This window comes from Hyposmocoma kahamanoa, unplaced genomic scaffold (assembly GCF_003589595.1).
Source record: "Hyposmocoma kahamanoa isolate Upper Pololo Valley unplaced genomic scaffold, ASM358959v1 67, whole genome shotgun sequence".
In the NCBI taxonomy this organism is placed as follows: Eukaryota; Metazoa; Arthropoda; class Insecta; order Lepidoptera; family Cosmopterigidae; genus Hyposmocoma; species Hyposmocoma kahamanoa.
In genome coordinates, this window is record NW_020653855.1 from 3,037,420 (window position 1) to 3,062,452 (window position 25,033).

At 33.5% G+C, this 25,033-nt stretch overlaps 2 protein-coding genes and 1 pseudogene across 3 annotated transcripts in view; 2 read left to right on the forward strand and 1 right to left on the reverse strand.

Annotated features, from left to right (window-relative positions):
- LOC113232233 overlaps window positions 1-2,114 on the forward strand; it is a 387,138-nt gene extending 385,024 nt beyond the window's left edge. Inside the window, exons 15-16 of one of the 2 annotated variants that reach the window (XM_026466894.1) lie at window positions 797-876; window positions 1,454-2,114. In XM_026466894.1, the coding sequence (XP_026322679.1) occupies window positions 797-876; window positions 1,454-1,546 (173 nt within the window). In that variant the 3' untranslated portion in view covers window positions 1,547-2,114. Of the gene's footprint in view, window positions 1-796 lie in introns of both variants that reach the window. The other variant, XM_026466895.1, reaches the window with a different exon arrangement.
- A 1,920-nt stretch (window positions 2,115-4,034) lies between these two features.
- LOC113232140 lies at window positions 4,035-7,155 on the forward strand (annotated as a pseudogene).
- A 15,793-nt stretch (window positions 7,156-22,948) lies between these two features.
- The window catches only part of LOC113232141 (serine/threonine-protein kinase BRSK2), a 71,174-nt gene continuing 69,089 nt past the window's right edge, over window positions 22,949-25,033 (reverse strand). The window contains exons 22-24 of the mRNA XM_026466778.1: window positions 24,852-24,911; window positions 24,111-24,192; window positions 22,949-23,509 (exon numbers count right to left, since the gene is read on the reverse strand). Coding sequence (XP_026322563.1) covers window positions 23,325-23,509; window positions 24,111-24,192; window positions 24,852-24,911 — 327 coding nt within the window. The 3' untranslated portion in view covers window positions 22,949-23,324. The remainder of the gene's footprint in view (window positions 23,510-24,110; window positions 24,193-24,851; window positions 24,912-25,033) is intronic.

Consider the following 25,033-nt stretch of genomic DNA (forward strand, 5'->3'; position numbering starts at 1 on the left):
TTGTGAAAGAGTCCGTCCAGGGAAATACTGTCACCTTACCATTTCTACCGCCAATGTAGTGGTGCTGTGAAATTATAGTCACATGGGACTTGTCATCAGGGTGACGGGTGCAGTGGTAGGGTCCCGAAGATCTTTGCGATGTAAAGCTCTATGTGGCACTGCAACTGCTGTGAATAGGCGTGCCGCTTACCACCGGGGCCACAAACACCAAATACAAAGATACGACGCAAGCACATAGAAAAATTCGTGAGGTCCGCTGGTTCGTTCCGTGGCTTAGTTGATATAGCGTCTGCCACGGTAAGCTAGAAGACGTCAATTCGAGTCCGGAATCGAAGGTTTTTTTCTGAGTGTTCGATCTTTGTATTAATAATTATAGCAAAGATGTATGTTATTAATTTGTTGCTTTAATAATGTTACATACTATAAATGAAGTGTGGTGAAGATCATATCTAATTGCACAACTAGTTATGAAAGAACACAGCTTGCAAAAATAACGAAAATATGAACAAATATAAACTTAAAAACCATAAAAAAAAGGAATTCTGCGGAATTTTTTTCTGAGTGTTCGATCGTTGTATTAATAATTATAACAAACTACTGGAGTAATTACACATAAAAATAATTGAATATCAATTCCATAAAAATTTAAACACATCTTTTTTTATTACGCTAATATAATCTTGAGTTCTTGCATATACAAAAGCAAAACGACGAAAGTATAACGTCATAACTAATCCTTGTTGCTAAATAGCAATATCTTCCAGACAACCTAATGATATATATTTCCTATTTTCAGGCACATGTGAACAAAGCAGCAAATACAACAGCATCGCAACGCGACTAGCACCGGCTGCTGCATTGTTGACATCTCTACTTGTTGTACTCAGATGATGTGATGGGTCAGCGTAGGTTGGTCTTTAGTAACAGTTTTATAGGGTATTTGATGACAGGCTCATTTTGGTCCGTGTCCAGCGGTGGCACGGCGTTGATACAGACACCGGAGAACTCAAAATCTCTTTAGAGACCCGAGTTCGGCAATGGGCTGTATCATTTAGACATTTACGAGTAGGTTAGCGATGCCGGGAGTGGGATATAGAATCTTTAACTAATTTCAAATTTAACATATAGGGTTATTGTAAAACACAAACAACTTCGTAGAACTATGTTCATAACATCATAAACAAGAACTTTTGTTCCATTACTTTTTTACAAATATTTGCCATATATAAACTTTTAAGTTTTCGTTGTACCATCTGATTTTTTTTTACATCTATATTTGGTAGTACGGTACCATGGCTATCTTTTGTTACCGCACAGAGTTGCCACCGTTGAAGCGATCTATTTAAATATTGTTGTCATTTTTGTACGAAATTAAATCTGATGATTGTTGATACAAAGATCGAACACAGAAAAAATTCTTCGACCCGATGGGACTTGAACCCCCCATACCCACGCTGTACCATGGTACTGCTCTTACCAACTGAGCTACATGTCAAGTTATCGATTATTCTCCTACGTGTTTCTCTATCTTTGTTTAAATGGTTGACCATCAAACAATCATAACAAATCAAGTGGGGTTATGTGACAAAAAAATCGCAATAATACATTATATCTAATACAATTTATTATTATTATAAGTGATGAAATTGTTGTTTATGTTAGTAACATAGTCCTCAGACGTTCTTAGTATTTCACGAATAAAATAAACTAGAACTCTGTATACATAATACATAAAATTTATTTTTATTTAAACATTTTATAAGCCGAGCGAACACTTTCATTCTATAATGAACCGCGAGGTTATGCAATTGTGTGCGTCCATACACAGAGAGCAGCAGGTGCTCACACATACAAGCCACCCTGGTAAGTTTGTATGAAGTTACACTACTTGTCTTATCTGTATTTCGGATTAAAAGGCAGAGGTGTCAGCTCAATTACGGCTATAGGCCAATTAAGACTTTATATCCCACGGCCCGGTGTGTAGTAAACGAAGTTAAAAAGAAATTCCTTTAGAAATGGCTTTCTGTCATCAATTCTTCATAAAATTCTGTATACTAAACAATTGTTTCATACCAGTGGTCAACGAAAAAAAAATCAGATCACAATTTGTAATTTTTATTCGTTGTGTAATATGACAGCTTTCGTTTAGGAATAATTAAAAATGCCTAGATAAGTATTTATATAATTATTTCTTATGTCAATAATAAAATCATAATTTTATGAAGTTACAATTAAACCTTAATTTCAATGTTTCAAGGCGTTACCTCGAAAATAAATTGTAACAAGAGAGAATGACTTAAAAATACTAGTTTTAAAAATTAAGCTTTAGAAGGCTATGGAGTACATATTTACAGTTAAATGATTTATTAAAAAAGTTTTCTATTTTCGAGTTCTTAGGTTTTCGCGATTGTTACACAGAGGAAATGAAACTATTTTTCCGAATTTAAATCGCGTATATTTGTTTTTCAAACAAACCAATGTTTCGGGCTCTTTGCAGGTCTCATGTTCACGGTTGACAGAGGTGGTACAGCCATCAACCAGTTATGTCTAATATTAATGTAAACCACCCTATTTTGTTCACTATAGTTACAAAAGTTGTTAGTTAAATACCTTATTTTTAATTTTACAAAGAACCATTCCAATTTATGCTACATTATGTTTTAGAAATTATTTGTTTGAAAAAACAAATATACGCGATTTAAATCCGGAAAAAGTTTCATTTCCTAAGTTTTCTATTTCTACATTTATTTAAATATGAAAATATTCTTATACATACTTTCAAATTTCATTTATTCTGTATGTTCTGTTGTCTAATATTTACAAAAGAACCTGCAACCCAGGATAGCCTTTATAGCCAAAATAGCCACTGTGAACATTTCGAAATCATAATTTTTGGAAAAATCTGAATTAAAACATATTAAACTAACTTAGTAATGGTTATAAAATGTATTATGGTCAACATATAGAACCTTTATTTGTACATAAATTCATTTCTACTGTTAATGAAAGCGACTACTGGCCAATTGGAAAGGTTTATACAAGATTTAGGGTCGTATTCCAGAACTCTATTCAATGCCCAAGTTAGGACTTAAGCAGACTTGAGTATGATTCCAAGCACTAGAAATACGACCCTAATGGCAAGGGCTTGAGTATGATTTTCTGTGCTCTTTGCAATACTCAAGTCCTGATTTGAGTATTGAGTAGAGTTCTAGAATACGACCTTAAATCTAGTCGTGATAAAATAGTCATCAAACGGATACCTACACTTCGCCAACTTTATTTACTAATATTATGCTCCCTGAATTTTGTGAAAAAAAAGAAACAAAAAACAAAATTCGAAAAAAGAACAAGAAACAAATTTCATGAAAAAAAATAAAGAAACGAAACAAAAACAGAACAAGCCCAAAAATTAAGTTGGCGTAGTGTCCATTGGAGGTATCGATTTATTTTATTGAATATCGTGATGTCTTCGTGTTTTGATATCTGTGATTGAACAGTCACTCGCATCGCAAGAATGTGCGTATTGCTTCGCATCGCGCATTCCTGCGATGTTAATCTTCTTTGTGTTTTTTTCCCTATACTTTTTTTTATTAATAACAGCAGTGCAACACTCTCTTTACGTGTCGCTACCTAGTTTAAAAAATACGTTCAGTACGTTTGACGAACGTCGAAGGAGGTACTGCATCTGCTGCTGATGGCGTTAAGTCCTGTTGGATGGAATGTAGTAGTAGCCTCCGCAGCCTCCATTCATCTTACTTAGTAAGTTTAGTAGTTCAAAAGTTGAAAGTCCAGTTTTATAGGTATTTATTCAGGTTTAACAATAATATTATGATCTTTAAAATGTAAACGGTGTAAATATAACTAGTAAAAGGTTCAAAAAGATAAGAAGATATGTGTTCGCTACCGCGATCGGGCAGAGAGTGTCGACGGAACGAAACAAAATCGGAAAGCGAGGCAAAACAATGGAACAATTCAAAATTTGAATTTAAATACGAGTGTGAGTATAAAATAAGAAATTTAAATAAAAGCGTGGGATGACGATCAAGGAGGTCACACCGTCACAGTGACAGATTCGCAGTTTTGTATTTCGTCCCTAAGAAAAATTTCTTCTCTATTTTATAAATTCCGTCTACTCCCGTTCTCAGTCCGCCATACGTCCGTCACAATCAGTGTCAAATAAGTAATGCTCTACCAAATCAAAAGGTCATGTGAAGTATGAAGTTTCATTACTTATTTGACAGTAATTCTTTCGGACTCTCGGATTAACGAGACCGGTGATTGGAGTCCAATCGACTCGGATAACAATAAATTTGTAATTATTTGACTAAATAAATAAGGTGTTTATTGCGGTGAATTTCTCGAGGTATCGCCTGAATATTACAATTTACATAAACATTAATATTTAAGTAAATTGTGAACATTGAGACTTCATAAAATATGCAAGTGTCCATTGCAAATTGTGTATTATTTTTAGGTTAGGCGGGAACTAAACAATGTTATAAAGAAACGAATCAACGTGATCATTTGTACATAAAAAAAAATGGTATTACGGAGTAGAATGAAGAAAAATGCGATTTTTAAATAATGTTACTTGTGTAATTTTATTAAAAGATTTTTATTTTTTAAATCGTACCTAGGTAATATCCAATCAAATCTCTGCAACTTTATAAAAGAGCGGAAGCTTCTTTTCGCACTGCGGGAGTCCTAGAAAAATCTTGAGTTTAATTAACTTCGACATATTGCCGAATTTAAAAGAACAAGAAGTTCTAAGTCAATATTACACTAACGTTGGTGTAAGAGGTTTTGATCATTAGTCAAAACACTAGTATTGATGTCAAAAAGTCTGAGTTAATAGTCAATACTACACGAACATCGATATTAAAAGTCATTAATACACGATTGATGCTAAAAATTCTAAGGCAAAAAGTCATTACTACGCGAACATCGGTGTAAAAAGATCCCAAGTCAAAAATCATTAATACACGAATAGTGATGTCAAAAATCATTAATACACGAATGGGTCATCATTTAGGGTCCCAAATCTGTCAGCATTTATACAAAAAGTTTGCGATAGATTCTATCATCTTATGTACATTATGTATTAACAATATACATATTATTTATAGAAAAATGCTTTGAAGTATACATTTGTACCGTAACGCTAAATAAAAATAAGTTTAAATTAAATTAGATAGACATAAATGTAGAAGAAATATTATGCTCAGCATTTATTTTTATTATTTTTCTGAAAGACGTCCAAGCATTTACTAATATAATTTATCGAATAGTCTTTTTATAGAAATTAACGGATACAAATTGTGCAGCTGAATGAATCATAAACCCATTTACAATTTGCACAATGTTGCATTGAAAAAAAGATGTTACATTATAAAATGTAACATTTGAAAAAATTTACACTTAAAAAATGATATCAGTTTTATACAAATATTTATTGAACAATTTCCGATATTATTGTTATACTTCCATAGTTATCAGTTTCGCATCTGTTTGTTAAGAAAGTAAGCTTCTTAGAGCTGTCTAAGAAGCTTACTTTCTTAACAAACAGTTCTTGTGACATTACCATTGTTATAATTTTTTCCAAAACACCCCAATCACTGTATCTACATACATTTTTTAATTTTGTAACTATTCAGCAGATTTAGTATCCGTTAATTTTAATAGTTAGTCTGTATTGGTTCAATTTATGTATAACTTTTTTTTAATATTAAAATTGATGCTTTAAAGTAAACAGTGCTACCATTAAATCTTGACCAACAGTAGTTTAAAATTATTGCTCATACAAATTAGTTTGGAGTTTTATTTGTGATAATTGTTTTAGAATATAAAAATAAAGATAATGTAAATAATTATTAGAAAGCAAGTTCCTCGTAATTTTTTTCACGTTTTCTGTTTCCGGAAGGGTTTTTGAGCCATATGAATTGAGTCGAAGCTTGCCTATTATACATAATTGTTTTTAACGAAAGTAAATTATAACTATTAACAAAAAAAATGTAGCCCAAAAAGACTATTTGTAAATACTAGTTACTAACTTATATACAACCAATATTTTATAAGTGTAAACGCGTTTTTAAAATACAGGACGAAAGTATTAATTTAAAATAAAAATACCGAAGATAATAAATAGTTATAGATAATTTAAATAAAATTCACGACAGCTGTTTTTTTAAATAAGAATAAAAATAAATTTATTCGAATTTTAAAAAATTAAAAATACTGTGTTTTGACGGGCACGAGAGTTAAAAGGTATTCACGAATAGACGTTAAGGCAGCTTTGGTTATTTTTTAATTTATGTATTAAAATTTAAGAAAACACAATGTGAATAAAGCACTTTATGTAAAAAAAACTATAATACTCTATGGGAAAATGTAATTTATTCGCTTGTACATAAAATTCTGTTTTGGCATCTCGATGTTTCTTTCTTTATTGTGATATTTAAAGGCTACAAATTTATTGTGACGTCATTCAAAGAGATTCAGCAAATAGATAAAATGTCAAAATTAAGAAACTAACCGACCAAACACTGGCTTCCTTTACATCTACCAAAAGCCTGCAGTGACAGTAATGTTGTAAAATAATGGTATACAAATTGTTATTACTTCTTTTGACCACTAGGGGCGCTGTATAACGTACATACACAAAATTGTCAAATATTTTACGCCTTTACTAAGGGCGTCTTCAAATTAGACGCTCATAGAAGCGCTGCAGTGTTGCCACTGTGGCGCTGCAGCCGTGCCGCCACTAATTTTCATACATTTATATTTTAGGTATTCGTCTCTCAATATTCGTCCCTTTAACATCTGATTAAAAAAACTGTCAATAATAACAGGTCGCGTAAAGGAAAGGATTCGGCAAAGGAGGCGCGAAACGCCACGGCAAAGTTCTTAGTGTAGAGATAACATCCAGGGCATAACAAAACCTGCAATTAGAATATTAGCAAGAAGAGGCGGTATCAAACGAATTTCTGGCTTAATTTATGAAGAAACGAGGGGCGTTTTGAAAGTATTTTTAGAAAATGTCATACGTGATGCAGTAACTTACACGGAGCATGTGAAAAGAAAAACCGTTACATCCATGGATGTAGTCTATGCACGAAAGAGAGACAAAGAAGAACGTTGTACGCCTTTGGCGGATGAGACTTAAAAAAAATGTATGTTGATTTAAAAAGAAAATTTTCGCTTTATGATCGATGATATAATATTTAGAAGCCACTGTGGCGCGCGCGCGCCTCTTTTGCAGTCACATTTATTGAACTGAAAATTCTGAAGCGCTGCAGACGCGCCACTGCTTCCATAAGCGTGTAATTTGAAGGCGCCCTAAGAGTTAAATTAAGTGTTGGTAGTAGCTAGGGTCTGCATGCAGCGCCCCTAACAGTCATAATAAGAACTGAAATTCGACATAAAATTTTACGCGATTACTGGTGGTCGATTACGACATTTTAAACTCGTGGTATAGGTGCAGGTTAGTTAACCCGTCACGAGCCCTGAAGACACGCTGACCTTTAAAATTTTGGTTGAAAAAAAAGAAAATTTGTAAATTTTCATCCACCATTAACAAAATTTAAATTTATAAAAAAAAAAATTTTCCAAAATCCTTAAAGACACTGTGTGTCTCAAGGATGTGCCACGAGTTAATTGTAAAAAAAATAAAACACTCTACGGCATTTCAAATTATGGAAATCATGCTGTCTCTTTCTCGATCTATTGATTTAAAGGAACAGCGTTATTAGTTAATCTGTCAAATTAATCTACACAGAACTATGTGAATTAATTAATAATTAATTATATTCACGGTCTAGAAGCCTTGTCTTTTGAAACAAAAAACCATTGATTCCGTTTTTTCAACCCTAAGCACTATCGAATGGTTCTACAGCTGGTGACCATGTTGGTATCTCAATAAACGTCCCAGAAAATTCAAGATGGCGCCACCGTGACGTCATTTTATTAATGTCAGTTAGTACAATGCAGTCTTACAGAATGGTTTAGTAAAAGGTTTTTTAAAGTTTTATTTGTGTTACATTTAAGTAATGTTTCTAATATACAGTGCTACCGATCGATCAACTTGTTTGTTAATTTGAAGTTCTGGCGGCTACCCAGTTTTACTTCCGTTGTACTTCCTATTATTGCCATAGTGTAGGTGAATTGGCGGATTCAGTAGTCTGTCTTTTTTAAAAACGAAGTAAAATGACATTTGCAGTGTTGCAAGTTTTCGTAAAATTTTAAATAGTCATGTAGTTGTTGTCGACAGTTTTATCGATAGATTGTGAAAGAAGGTAAAATTATGCCAAAAAAAAGTGTAAATTAATAATTTTATTACGACGTTCCAATTGCGTTATTGCCTTCTTCATCGTCATTTTGATATTTGAACTACTAGTTCAGAAATCAATTTTTGTTCATATACATTTCAACAAGAAAAGGCCGATTTGATTATCTATATTGAATTCAAATTAAATACTTTAAAATATTGTCTCCTGTTTGACATACAAAATTGACAATTCAATCGAACCTGTGCCCGGTAGTTGGATGAATAATGAATCAAGGTTCGCTATTTATTGCATAAGCGTAACCAGCAGTCGATACGAGAGAATATTTATCGACTACATGCAAGCGAGTAACACTATTGCACAATGAACTTAAATTTTACTACATCTTCAAAAAAGACAGAGTATAATTTAAAAAATCACTTTTGAAAGATATAAATAAATAATTTTACCAGTATTGAAAAGTTCTCTATTATATTTTGTAATTATCATCATGTATACACAGCAACCGACCAGGCAGCATTTTGTCACTTTTTTAACTACAAATTTCAACGCTTTGGGACAATGACAATAAAGAATTTTCACACTGTATATTTCTAGGTGTTGCCCACCGTACGAAGGACCTCCCTGATGTATACAGCCTGTACAAATTTTCTTAACAAATTGAATTTTACGTCATAAAACATAGCGTTGAAATTTGCAATAAGCCAAATGACAGTGGGTATAATTTAGTATTTGGCAGTGCGTACTTTATATTTTATCAACCTTATTGTATAGACTTTAAGCGTTTGTTAAGATGTTTGATCGTTTTTTTTTTGCCTTTTCTTTTAAACCATTTGGTCACGCCACGGAATATGATGTGTAACTATTAACTTTAAGCCTATTATTATATTTTGATTACTGAAATATATTTGAAAATCAAAAAATTATTTGTTTCATTTATTAATTTCCTGTATCTAGTTGAAGTTATTAAGGTGTTTTACTGTCCACTCTGAAATGAGCTTATTCCGGGCGGCGGCACCATTTTTGAATCTCGAGAACCACAGCTCCTAGCTTAGATCTGATTACACCCAGAAAAAGTCGTAAATTTGTCGGTTCTAGTCGCAAAATTTTAGAATTAGCCCGTTTGTTTAGAAGATACAACAGATTTATTATTTCAAGGTTATAATAACCTGTGCTAGTTTCGGAGCTCGTGTACATACAAATATATATTTGAATACAAGGAAATTAGTAAACAATATCTAAAGCTTATTCTAGCGTGGACAGTAAAACACCGTTATAACTTTAGAACGACCGGATAAATCTAGTTTCTTGCGACTAGAACCGACTAAATAGCGACTGGCTAGTCAAATATCAAAAACTCGACCATGGTCGCGCCATCTTTTGCTCAGCGATTGCGGAGATTAGCGTGCACAAAAACAAACAAAAATTTTTGAAAGCTATTTAGGTTTTGCAGCATGTCTTCAGTAGGTAGCACTGATGTTTATTTTAAAATATTAAAAGTAGATTCAGCTCTTTTATACGATTTTAATATTAAGTACAGTCGATGCCCTAATGGCATACTTGACGACCGCATTAACCAAGTGAAGATTTAACTTTTCAAAATATTTTGTTAATCGTTCTACACGAGCAGTCTGTGGATCTCATACAACAGGTGTACGTACAGTGCTCTGCGCGTACAGTATAATAACACCTTCAGGGCTTTGTTTGGGTTGTCAGGGATGTTTGCCGAAGCCAGCATTGATGATTTCTTCGCGATCATGCGCAAAAAGAATAGGCTCTTAGAACCAAACGGTCGAATAGGGGTTGGGTACCTTAGGGTGTCGACTATACGTGACGATATAAGCCCAGAAGATGTGCAGGCGGGAATATATTCGGTCTGTCGAGGCGATTATGGACCGAAGTAAATTGACACATTACTGTGGAATTACGAGGTTCGCCTAATTTGGAAAGAACAAACTTGATTTTGTAACTTTCTCTAGGTTTCTATAGGTAAGCGAATAAAAACCATTATGTCAATTTATTATTTTTTTAATATTAACCAGTAAGTTCCTTAAGCAGTTATAGTAATAGATAGCATAGCATAGGTTTCTTAGTTCGTAATTTACAAGAATACCTTGGTCTCGCGAACTAAGAAAAAATCCATTTTCAAACACGTACTAAACAGGTACGCTTTGTGATTTGCTCGCAAAGACCGAAGGGAGTGAATTTTCTTTATATTACAGAATTTTTTGCACGAACACATAGGATACAATACATAATGTATATTTTACGGTAAATGAAACTAATATTTCAACATATTTTTGTCCGAGAGTCCTTTAAAATAGGGCAATATTTATATACTTGACAAGAATAATGCAAAAATATTAGTTCTATTGAAATTATGTTTTTATCTCACACTTACGGTATAAAATTATACATTTTTTGCACTGTTAAAATATACGATTATATACTTTTGTTTATATTATTTAAAATGATACATTTATATTTTGTGAAAGGCATTTTTTCTACGTTGATGAGTTTTCATACATGATATTTAAAGAATAACAAATTATTACAAGTTTATGTAAATAACATAATAAGATGACTAAAAGGAATTAACATGTTTTAGATTAAACAACTAAACGTATGGTTACAAACATTATTCAAAGTAAAATAAACTATTACATTAAAATATCATTGAAATCAAATTTTAATGTTGCAATTTTTGTCTTATGTAAATTTCAGGTAATGTAAGTAATGTAATTTTCAAGTTTTCTTTATCAAATTTCGATGGCAATTTTTGTTATTTAGATATTCTAGAATATTATCATGAAGTATTACTTAATATTAGAGTGTAGTATCCTGATATTTTATTTAATATTTCGTGACAATATCGAGTATAATATTAATACTTGCTACCGAAATTAGGTAAAGAAAACTAAACCCAATGCACAATCAGTAGCACATCAAGTTTGAACTATGGACTTTGATTTGAACTTACCCTAAACGCCATAGAGTCGATCGAATTTAAATCTTAATGTCCAGCTTGACGTGCTCGTGGCCTTATACAATATGATATAAAGTAATGATTGACTGGCGAATTGAACATATTCAGCAGAAAATATATCTAATTTGAATATGATATGTTACGTCAGGTTTAATGTTTATGATACTATGACTTCTACAAACGTTACAATTTACACAAATGTTACAATTGCACCAAACAAAAGTTACAATTTACACATTGTTGCAACAAAAAAAAAAACAGAAAAAAATATGCTTTGTGTAAATTGTGAATAACTTGTTGCCTTAATTAAAAGAAGGTAAGCTCGCAAATGGAAACAGGGTAACGTATGAAGAACAGTCAAATTGTAACAAAATTAATTTAGCACCTAAAATAACAATACATAAATGAATAACGCCCCTACCTGTAACGTAATAAGCACTTTCGCTTTTTTTACAAGCGACTTTACAAATTGTCAATAAGCAAATGTAGAAAAGGGTATAGTAACATCAGATGAGCTGCAAAATTTTATAATCCACCAAAGCAGAGACGTGTTATTGAGGAGATATCGCTGCCAAATTGCTATTCAAGTATTAAATTAGTTGTACAAATGACGTTTAGATACTTTATTGTCTAGCATCCTAATACAATGGACTAAATACTCAATAGGACTTCTAATCTCCACACTACAGATTGTAACTCTGAAAAAAGTCAAAATTCCGTTTTCTGTAATAGCGTGGAAGTTTATATTAGAGAGGGTCGGTCTTTCTCTCCAAACAACTCTAGCTGGTCATACGTGTATACGCAAACACGAATCACTTTAGGCCTAATTAACGACATTGTTAAGGGTGAGGCCAGACGAGCGTAATTTTGTGAGTTGTGCAGTTTGCGCTCGACCGAAATTCGGTTGGAGACGAGTGTATTATATTCATTTGCTTTTAAGCGTTTATAAGGAGTGTTTAAAAGAAAAAGATTCTGGGTACATCCACTCAATATGAAACGATTAAAGTCGGGGCAGTTTCATATATCATATACAAGTTTATGTGAATATCCAAATCAATTTGTTGAGTACTACCACATGCCATTAATTGTTTTTCTAGAATTATTAAGCCCAGTAAAACCTTTTATTACTAAGTCAGATACAAATATGAGACAAGCCATCAGTCCAGAGGAAAGACTAACAATGACAATGAAGTAAGTTGTTCAATTATTTATATTTTAATCTCCGTATCGAACATTTTCGCATGAAACGTATATACTCACACGCATCCTATACCAAAGTGTCCCCTTCCCTCATCCCTACCTCCACCCGCGCCAGCCCGTCACGATGCGACCGAAAGTCAGTTATTATGCTCGTGAGTCGGCAGATAACTCATTTTGCATCGTCGTGTGAAACAAACCGTACTTTTATATGAAACCGAATGCAGCGCAAACTACGCAACTCACAAAATTACGCTCGTCTGGTCTCACACTTATACTACCGTGTCGAACCAATACACTGTAATATCTAAAACAGCATTTTGAGAAAGAACTGCAAACAGCATTTGGAAAAAGAACTACAAAAAAGACTTTTTGGACTTGCAGTATTTTGATTTGACACGGTAAAATACTTGTTTCATAACAAGCAGAGATATGTTACGTAATTCCGTTGCTAATTCTGCAAATTTAGTCTCAATAGAGTCTCAGCTTCATTCAATCATTAACAATCGATGTTGCCTTACTAAAACTACCACGGAAATTAATATGCCTGTCTTTGATTTTTTTCTTGTTTTAGCAGCAATTTTGTCATCAAATTAAATGTTTTTTTGATGTCAAATAATTAGTAGACAACGCCATCAACGTTTTTAAAACTATTTTTTACATATATAAGCATTTGACCTCCTTCGCACCCGATGGAAAGTGACGATGTAGCATGCATATCTACATAATGCCTATTCACTCTCGCCTTGGAAAGGTCCAAGTTATAGCGTTTGGGGAATAAGTCCACAGGTAGGGAATTCCACTCCCTATCCGCTCGCCATATAAATGTGGAAGCGAAGCACTTCGTGCGAATCCTGGGAATATCCACAACATAGGGGTGGAATCCCAGCCCACGTCTAGTCCCCCGATGATGGAAAGGGGAAGGCGGAATCAAATTATGCAATTCCATCGCACTCTCCGTGATATATCCTGTAGAATATCGATAAGCAGGCAACCGTAGTGATGTTAACGATACTTCGTAATGTAATGATATCTGGGGGGTGATTCACGTAATCAAACGTTACGATATCGTAGCGACTTAGTCGTTGAGCTGCTTTTTCGTATTCACGTGTGACAGTGAACGTCAACGAGTCTAATTTTAAAGTCGTTCGATCCAAACGTCGTTAAAGCGTATTCTGGTATTTGAATCGAACTTATATCGACTCTAAACGACAAGTCATACGTATTTTGTCTTTCGACGACTAAATGTCAAATTTCACAGCCCAAGATGTCGTTCATTAGTCGTTACGTTTCGATTCTACTCATATCAACGTTCGTTCAAGTGATACGTGAACACCCATTTTGGATAGGACTTCGATCGAACGACTACGTAACTTCAATGATATTTTGATAGCTGGAACTTACGTGAATTCACTCGCATCTGCTTTAGTGGAAAATGCATTTTCAATAATGAATAGCCTCAGTTCTTTTTTCCTTTTTTCTCTTTGTAAAGATGCGGGAATTCTAAAATACATATTATTAAAAAACATTAAAAAATGTGAATATTAGATCGAAGGAAAAACTTTCCAAGTTCTTTTTTTTTGTTCATTTTATGTAGTTTGCTGTCCATACAGTCAGACATATCCATAATGATCTAACCGATTCTTCACTCTAATACTTAATACAGGTTAGCAAAATAATCCAATGTTTTTGTTATATGAAAGCGTTAATGACACTGAAGAACTTAAGTCAGAAATAACAAAAAAAATCATATCGCATTTCGATATGTCGAACAAAAGTCGATTCTTTTTCGGTCTGTTTTATTGCTGGCCAAAGTTCTTCGATGTAATGAACATTCTAATATCCGAAATTATTACACTATGTAACACGATTTTTGTTCCTGGGTTATCAATATCGTTTTAAATTGGTAAATGTAATTATATTTTAAATCTATAGTAACTGGTGGCACCAGTGACCGACAAGCATCACTGTTCGACACCTTTTTTTAAATTAATTTCTAATAAGATTTAGGATAAACGTATATTTCATATGTATACGTATTCATAGCAACACGTTTATTATTGGTCAATTACGGGTGTCCGTTATTGGCGAGTGTCGATTACTGGATTTTTGGTGTTTACTAAATAAATTCTAGTTAATGTTTTTTTGGTAATAAACAGCTTTTTTTATGAAATACTACAGCATCTTTCTTGATGATTACAGTAAATAAAATTAAATGAAAATAGTAAAGTAAGCTAATCAATATTGATATATATTTAAAAACAAAAAGTTACTTCAAATTTAAAGACAAACTTCTGTTAAAATGTTGATGATTGGTACTGTCGTCATATATTTCAAACAAAATTCTGCAAATTGATGACAAAGAACCTACAAATGTATAGATTTGCGAGATTGTGTAAATACGTAATAATGTAATGTATAATTATTATTATCACAAAGATCAAACACTAAGAAAAAAATCCTTCTATCCGGCTGTATTCGAATCAGTCTTCTAGCAAACCGTGGCAGACGCTATGCTTATGCTTACTAGGCCACGGAACGGACCTTACAAATTGTTCTATGTGCTTATTGCCGATCTTCGATTTTGATTTTTAACCACTTTTTGCCGCAGCGCCATCTGTGAGAAATCTATTTCTTCATTTAGCCAGGTACCTTTACAGCTACCAGCAGATGACTAGAGAAGTCGCTTTAACAATTGTAATTTTTAAGTTTTATTGAATATCACGATTTTTGACTACCATGATATTCAATTATATTTGTGAAGTTACTCCACTATGTAGTAAATATCACTGCGACAGCCACAAAAGCAGTTTCGGGGGCATAAGTACCCTATTTTACATACTTGCTGCTTAATTAACTGCCTCTGTGGCCGAACGGTTACATCCCGGACTGCCACGAAGAGGCGGGACCTTCTTCGATGGGTTCGATTCCTAAGCCGGGAGAAATATTTATATGGACATTTGTTTCTCTCGTGAGTTTGGGAGCAATATGTGGTTGTCTATGTGTGTGTCCACGGCACCCGCGATACAGGGTTTCCCTAGTGCGGGGCTATAAGTGTGAGCGTTATTATTATTAATTAAACAGAAACCAATATTGTCAACCAGAAACATATCCTTTTTAAAAATTTGTTGTATAATGATTGGACCATTTTGCAGCCTGTATAGTAAACAAAATATATTATAATTACTACACCATTTTCGACATATCGTCTACGTCTAACATTCCTCCTCATTCCATACAAAAGCATTCCACCGTTTTTGTACAAATTTTCTATCTAAATACAACCGTGTGTCCTTTATAACACAAGTCTACTAATGCAATGTTTCTTTTTTCGGAATGTTAAAGGGAATACATTTAAGAATTTTCTATGGTTTAGGAACAAATCTAGCTCTAGCTGAATTTACGCGACTTAATTACTCATACGATTTGAATCCCTGACACATCTAGAAAGTGAAATGTTTTCATTTGTTATGTCTAAGCGTAATTGTTTTAATCGCGTAAATTCAGCCGCATTTTAAACAAAAAGATTAGGTATCTACAGCAAGCATGAGTAATTTAAACCGTCAGATTTAAGTTGTGTCTCCTGTTAGACAAACCATTTCAGTTCAAAGTAAACCTTGGAGATGTTAATAATAACAAAAAGTTATTCCTTTAAAAATTAAACATTAAAAAATAAAATTGCTGGCACTAAAAAAAGAACATTGAACATTATTTTATGACCATTTAAAATAACATGGATTGTTGTATTTCTGTATCGAGTATATAACCAGAAAAAGAGACGAAATGTCATTTGATTTGTTTGAAAACGATTGTGCCAGATCATTACGGTGACAACTGCGCTCCGATTGGCCAGTCCGAATTCGAAACAATTGACGGGTGTCGTCAATTGTTTCACTTCAAATCGACCAGTTAACTTGAGCTTCTATATTATATATTCTTCTAAATTATATTATAGCTCTATTCTTCTCTTTTCGGTTATATACTCGATGAACCTTATTAACCTTTTTCTGAATTAGTAAAGTACGTTCAGCATTTACCGAACTGGGTGGCGGTGTTACCTCACAACGTGTTTCAAATGACTTTGATCATTCTTTCCCTGGTTCAAATGTTATCATAAGCTCAGTGGAGTCGCAATGGATTACAATAATCAGGTTTTCAAGAAAATTAGCAGATTTGACGCCCAGGTAAAATTAACAATAAAATTAAAAATTGTGAGTCTACCAGAATGTAATGACACTTGTATATTATGCTATAGGCTGTTGTAGATATCAAACAATTTTAAATGAAGAAAATATAACAGAAATCCATAAAAAATTCTCACACATATCCCGATACAAGTACAAAGGAAATTTGTTCCAATAAATGTGCGTTATATATATGCTCTAAAAATCACACCTTTCTTAAATTCATACTAATCTATGTACACAAAACTAATGGTTAACAATTAAAACACAAAATTCTTAATAGTAACAACATAAGGATTAAAATGAGATTCGTCTAAAAGTGGAAACTTGAATGTTACACTCGATTTTTCTTAATAAAGTTTGTTTTTTTTCTGACTAGTGCCAGTGGAGAATGCGGAGAAGTACATCTGGATCGTAGCATAGGTCCACAGTCTCAACCTACCCTAGTGGGAGACAGCCGTGTATGTGTGGAATTTAATTTTAAAATATTGGGATGTCAAAGTCCATTGTTACCTGACTAGCGTTAAACTAGGAGATAATTATTATTACTAATTACAGGTTTCTCACGGAACGTCTTCTTTTTATTATAGAGTCCAAAATGTAATAATCGCAAAAACCTTTCCTAGGTTTTGAACCTATACTCCGTCTAACGTTTGAATTTTAATAAATTAGTGATGTCCTAAGGCGTTACCGAATCATTTTTTTTATAATAATCGATTTTATTTATGAAGAAATTTTAATTGTGAATGTGAGCGGGTTTCAAAAGGAAGATGTTATCTGATTGGGATCGTGATGTTGCGTTTGACATTTTGTGTACTCAAGACATTGACTTACAAATAAATGGACGACGGGTCTAATATAAAAACCACGAAAAAAATGTCCCAAGTCAACCTATTCGAAATTTAAATTGTTATGTCATCGCAATATCGCGCTGTCCGTAGAACAAATGAAGACTAAAGCGGAGTTTGGCGCTCTGTATACGATTTTAGCGCCTTACAAGTGCGGACACTTTTTAGCGCGGACCCGACGTCCATATAATTGTAAGTCAATAACTCAAGAATTAATAATTAATGATAATGAGGATTCAAGTGATGATTTCCGTTCATATGGAGAAGAATCCAACGATTCATAAGAATGTAGTAATGTAGTCTATGGTTGTATATCAAGAATTACGGCACTTCGGATGCATGCATATGTCAAAAGTTATATAAATGGTTGGACAGAGTATAAGAAAGGTTTTTGCGACTATTCCACAAGTCTTCGTTATGCAAGAGGGTACTGAATGCGAGTGTATTTTTGATACCATTTGCAGTTAGGATTTGGTAAAAATGAAGTACCTTAATTCGTGAAACCGAAAGCGTATTTTGGTCAAATTAAAAAAGGTCACGAAAAATGGCCAACTGCCAGTCTGAGAAAAAATATAAAATATACATGGACGTGTAAGCAAGTGCTTACAAGTATAACATAATTGTAATGTTAAAAATGAAAAAAATCAAAACTGAAAAATCTAGCGTAACATTAAGTCAAGTGTACCACGCGCTATGGAAAGGCTAATTTTTCTAAGCGCTCTATATTACGGTAGTAAGAAAGGATTTTTTTTTAATACAATCATCCATAATTATTATTGTTTATTAAAATTATTATTATTTTGCAAAAATACAGCATACTCCAGGCCTTAACTAAGCATTTCTCAGTACACGGGTAGCATTATTTTTTAAACAATTTTTTTCTTTAAATACTTATATGGCCGGTTTCATTATTTTATATACTTTTTAAATACAATTTAGTGTATGGGAGAAAGATCAATGACGCTAATTATGTTACAAAGAAACTTATAATTTAATATGTTACAAAAAACCTATAATTTAATTATGTTACAAAAAGCCTATAATTTACAAAAAACTTATAATTTTTAATGGAACGCTAAAACAGTGCCTGTAGTGCGTTTTAGACTTAAGCCTAGAGATAACCAGTACAATCACAGGTTCAGGCGAATTTAGGTCTTATGTCCATTGGCTGACAACGCATTTTAGATCTTAAGGATAGTATTTAGTACCTATCTCAAACGTGTGAAAGCATTGGTTTTAATTACCAATAAGTAGATTGTCTGCTACTTCTATATACCATAAAAATAGTTTTTGTATTTGTGTACATAAGTCTTTTCCCCATACACAATTACAACACATAAATACAAGCTAATAAATAGAGCTACATTTAATACATATGTATATTATAAAAATCGGATTCTACAGTTTACTGGGCGTTATATTTTATTGTACGCAACATTTTTTTTTGGCTTACGCGGAAATTGGAAGTTTTTTAATTTTATTTATACGCGATTTAGGCTCATTTCAAGAGACCAATTTTTGACACCCTGACGGAACACTCGACAGGGCCCTGATTAAGAAATAACCCATAACGAGACCACACCAACGGACATAAGTTCAGATTTTGACGAAAATTAATTATTTATAATTTGTATTTTTTGAAGATAGAGTAAAATGACAGTTTATTGCGCAAAAGTGTTGGATGCTAGGAAGCAGCTAGTGATTGCAGTCTATACATATTCTATGACTGAATGTGGGTTACGCTTATGCAATAAATAGGCTCATAATTTGTCCAACTGCAGGTTCATTCAGGTACAGTACAATTGTCAATTTTTGTAAGTTCATACATACACTAAAATTTAGAACTATGTATATTAAAAATACACAGAAGAGACATTATCCATCGATAAAATTGTCGACAACAACTATATGACTGTTTAAAGTTTTATGAAAACTGGCAACACTGCAAATGTTTTTTTACTCTGTCTTCAAAAAAGACTATATATAGCAACAAACTTTTAATATCTATCCATCCATCCATCCATCCATAACAGTTGCAGGGCTTCGGTTTAAATCGAAATATCTGAGGGGCACAACAACTTCGCCCGTTACCATGAGATAAAAAGTTGACCATTCCCATGTGCCCGTAGTTATGCAGTAATGCTAAATTTGCTGCTTGGAGGAACGTGATCTTCTAAATCCAATAACTTACGTAAATAACTTGGTTTCGTCAAAGTTATGCCCATTGGTGCTAAAGTGAACGTTATGTGGTAATTGGTGTTTTTAAAGAATTTTTAAGAGTCCATACAATCTCAATTGGATTTGGTTGATTGAACAGTGAAAGTATTAAGCCAATCACTTTGGAAAAAAATATACAGTGAAATTGAGGACATACACTGATTAGTATACGTTGTAAAAAAGGATATCTAAAAATTTTCACGATAGAAAAAAAAACACAAACTTACCTCGAAATTTTACAAGAAAACAGCGGTTTTCAATAGGTACTTCATATACCAATGATTTTTTTATATCAACTGAACTAAATAGAACATGTATAGTACGACACACATTTTTCAAATGGCTGTAATTTCGTTTGTGAAAAACTTAATTCTGAAACAAAGGCAGTGTCCCTGCTGCTCCAACGGTGCTCGGTTCGAGCAAAATAAACAGTATTATTACACGAAAAATTAGAATTCGAGCAAAATAAACAGTATTATTACAGGAAAAATTAGAATTCGAGCTGAGGTAGCATCGACTCTTAAAACTTCGCTTTTAAGGTCCAAATTTCAAAATGCAGATTTCCTTATCAGACGAGAAATGTAAAGGGGTTCTTGGCACCAGCCGGTAAAGCTTTGAATAGTGTGAATCGCGCTTTTTTAGCATTTGTATTTCAAGTTAAAAATCGTGACAGTACGCATTGGATATGAGAAAGTCTTCATAAAATCATACATTATAGTGGTACTACATTTGAACTAAACTGTACTCATCGAGTATATAACCAGAAATAGAGACGAAATGTCATTTAATTTGTTTGAAAACTATTCTGCCATATCATTACTGTGACAACTGCGCTCCGATTGGCTAGCCCGAGTTCGAAACAATTGACGGGTGTCGTCAATTGTTTCACTTCAAATCGACCAGATTAACTTGAACTTTGCTATAATGGAGGAAAATTGAAAAATTACATATTTAATTACCCGTGAAATTTTATTACGTTTGTTTTATAATTAGGTGTTTAGCTGTTTTTCCCCACACCACCGAATGAAACAGCACGGCATTGTTAGAGATATTATCTTTATTACAATAAATACAGAATATTTTTTGGAATATACGAAGGCGTGCACACAGGTCAGTTGTTGGCGCTGCCTATACTTCAGTGCAAACGAGAGTTGATATTTATAAGTGATGTATCTCTGATGAGTTACCACTAATGTATGACCCTTATTTCGTCTCTATTTCTGGTTATATACCAGATGACTGTACTCTATGTGTATTATATTCTATAAGTATATGGACGCTGGAAAAGTAAAACTTGTAACGTGCTTTTGGAAAATATTACAAGAAAACGATTTAAAGTATGGTCTGTCATTATGACAGTTCATTGCGCAAAAGTATTGCCCGATTACAAACAGCTAGTGATTGCAGTCTACAAATTTTCTATCGACTATCGACTGAGTGTTGGGTACGCAAGCAATAAATAATCCAATTTGTTTCATTTGAATTGTCATTTTTTGTAAGTTCATACATATATACATACATTGAACTATATATATTAAAAATACAAAGAAGAGAGATATTTTCAAATTTGTCATTTTAATTAAATACAGATAATCAAATCAGCATGTTCAAATGTGTATGAATAAAAGTTTCTTTTTGGTACTAGTAGGACAGCTGTCAAAATAAGAATGAAGAAGGCAATAACGCATTTAGTAATAATTGGAACGTCGTAACATCCACAATTCAAACATTTTTGGCATTCTTTCACATTCTATCGATAAAACTGACGATAACAGCTACATGACCATTTAAAATTTTATGAAAACTGGCAACTCTACAAATGTCATTTTACTCCGTCTTCAAGAAAGACGATAATTAAAAAAAAAACATAACCTCTAATTTGATTTCTTATAAAAATTACTTAAAGTACGGTAATATTTTTCAAAGGCACGTTAGACGTATTTACCTTTCCAGGGTCAATATAATAAATTGTCAAAGAAATAAAACGATTCAACGGTGGACGGGACAAACTTCGGAAGACCTATTTAACTGAATAATAATAGTAATAAAGTGCCAGACAAACATACTAGACTGTACTTTTTATGCAATCATTTTATGAGAGTTGCGGGCCAACCACGAACCACGGAATTAAAGCCCCACAATTCAAAAAGGAGGCGGGATGACTTAAGACTCCTTTTTTAAAGGACTGGCCAGATGCTGAAAAAAACCGTGAACAATGGAAAAAGAGGAGGTTGGCCTATGTCCAGCAGCGAGTCAGAATAGATTTATTAAAAAAAATCCAGTTTTCAACGAATTTCAGCTCTATTTTGACTTTTAAACGCAAATTTTCAAAAATTTTTGCATGAGGAGGTTCTCAATTCGACGTTTTTTTGATTGTATATATGTTACACGATAACTCCGACCATTTGTAAACCGATTTTGATGATTCTTTTTTATTGGAAAGAGGGTACCTCAGTAGTGGTCCCATTTAAATTTGAGGAAAATATTCCACCTCTAAGGGTGGCAAACTAGGGGATGAATGACTTTTGTGGTAGGTTTTTTATTATTTACTGCACTTGTGAAATCTTTGGGCAGATTTGTTTTACATTTGACGAAGAAGTAGTTACACTATAATATATATTGTTGTCTAGTTTATTTTTCAGGCATAATTTCCCGTTTAGCCTTTTCGAATATCCTCTGTGCGCGTACGCTTCAAGCAACTCTAAATTGTTTTCCTACACAATTTCAAGCTTTAAAACACTCCTTAATTTTCAGCTAAAGATTCTGGCTTCTTTCAAGATTTTATTTTTAATGTGTAATGTCACAAGAAATATTTGTTACAAAAAATATTTGTTATGGTACATTAGTAATGTTTATAGAATAAAAAATATATACTATTTTTATACAGGTTGTAACAAAAAGTCATGGAGGCTTCCATGATACTGGACAAATTAAGCTTACAAATAAAAAAAATCATATTTCAAAACTTCCATGTTACAGCGCATATAATAAACTTCCACTCCATTTTTGCACTAGTAAAAAAGCCGTGATCAGCAGAAGGACGTATACGTGTTAATATAACGCAGTATATTAATACAAAATACGCGGCTCTATAATATGTGACATGTAACATTAAAAAAAGTCACATTCAAATTAATTTTTGTGACATGTAACATTAAAATTGTAAACACTATTTTTATATACTTTATTAGCGTTTACGTAACCAACGTGACAAATCACCTTTCTATTAGCACATTTTATTGCAACTACATAATTCAAATTTTTGTCACATTTTACGGTGTAGTCACATTATTGTATTGCAATTGCAAAATTACAATCGAAATGCAGTCGGTACGCCAGCTGTACTTAGCATTAATGTCTGGTACCGATTGCACACAATTCAGTCGCTATTTTGCAGTTGCAATTATACATATAACCCACGGCACCATGTGTGACAACGCACTTACATATTTATATTACGTTTTTTTGTAGATTGTAACACCATTTTTTATATTATAAAGTTTCATGTAACCAATCTGACAATCCACCTCTGTAAGATCACAGCGCACCTCGGCAAACAATATAAGCAGAAATCGCAGTAAATACAGGAATGGTCTATAGGGAGTGTTCCTCACGCTATAGTCGTCGTCGGCGGCGCGATGTCACCTCTTGCGACTAATAAGTCGCGGCGATTGTCGCGCAGGCTGTTGTTGCGACGCAACTCGTCCTTGAGGGACGCTTCTCGGGAGTCGAGGCCGCGACGAGGCGACGAATTGGGGTCCCGGCATTCGGAGGATGACCGCTTTGTGTGAGTACCTGAAGAGGGTACAATTTATTTATAACTTACTTTTAGAACGGCCTAAAGTAAGTAATAGTGTGGTACCGTCAACAGCACATCAAGCTATCCACTTTTGGTCAACCAGTGCGTCGGAACAAAAACCGTCAATGTGTATGTAGTTTGATGAGCTGCCGTGTCTACATAAATTTTACCTAAATATCAGCCACAAGACCTAACGTTTTATTATAATTAAACTAAGATTAATTTTAAGCATACTTAAATAGTATGTATTTTTTATGATATCAATTGAAGGGACAAACAGGACGTGCGCCTGGTGGTAAGCGACACGCCTGTCCATAACAGCCGCAGTGCCGCTCAGAGCTTTAATTCGCAAAAATCTGAAGGACACTGCCACTGCACCCGTCATCCGGAGAGATAAGTTGAAAAACATATGTGCCTGTAATTTTACCAGCACCTTTACCCTTGAAAACCGAAACGCAGTAATGCTCACCGCTTGGCAGCAGAAATAGGTAAAGGTGGCAGTACTTCCTTGGACGTGCTCTTTCACAAGGAGCTCTACTGCTACTAAAAAGGAACTGTTTTGATAGCTTGTAGAACTGTGGCTGTGGCCAACCGTACCTGGCAGGTCCCTGGAGCAGCTCATGATCTCGTGGTCGAGTGACGCGGAGGCTGGCTCTGCGGCGCGCCGCCTGACGCTCTGCTGCAATCGCAAGACTGATTATCATTACACCGAAAATCGATAACTTTGTACTCGGAGAAGAACAAATATTTGAAATCGCATTAGTAATTGACTAATTTGTTATTTGTAATTGACTAAGAAATTGTATTAATAATTGACTAATTTATTGTTTGTAATTGACTGATTGACACTTGTATATTCTATTTGCTTGTTTTTACGTAGCTTAATATTATGATTATTCAATTAATTGTTATTAAGATTACTGTATTAATTAATTGTTTTATTCGCCGCCAGTGCTTCTGTGAAAAATTCATATACATTTTGACAAGAACAGGCCGATTTGTTTATCTATATTGAATTAAAGTGAAAATCTTTTAAATATGTCTCATCTTTGTATATTTACTAGACATTGTTCTAAGTGCAATGTATGTATGTATGGACTTACAAAAATTGACGATTCGAATATCGATGATTCAAATGAAATATGTTCGGTTATTTATTGCATAAGTGTGTTCAGTCGATAATCGATAGAATATTTATCGACTGCAATCACTAGCCGCTTTCAAGCGGGCAACACTTTTACGCAATGAACTGTCATTTTAATCCGTCTACATAAAATATTGCAGACTGCAGATTGGATTTAACTGTAGTGTAGATTTGCTATAACAATGTAAACTTACTTTGTAACCACTGGATCCGCTTGTAACCGACGAACTCGAGCCTAAAGGGTGGGTGCCGTTCTGGAAAAAATGCAGTTACTTAAGAGACTACCTTTTCCTGGCCGCCTATTCGCGTTCCAATAGTTTTATTCGTTTTTGCGTAAATTGGAGGCTGATAAGCAATAACGTGTCAACCAATATGA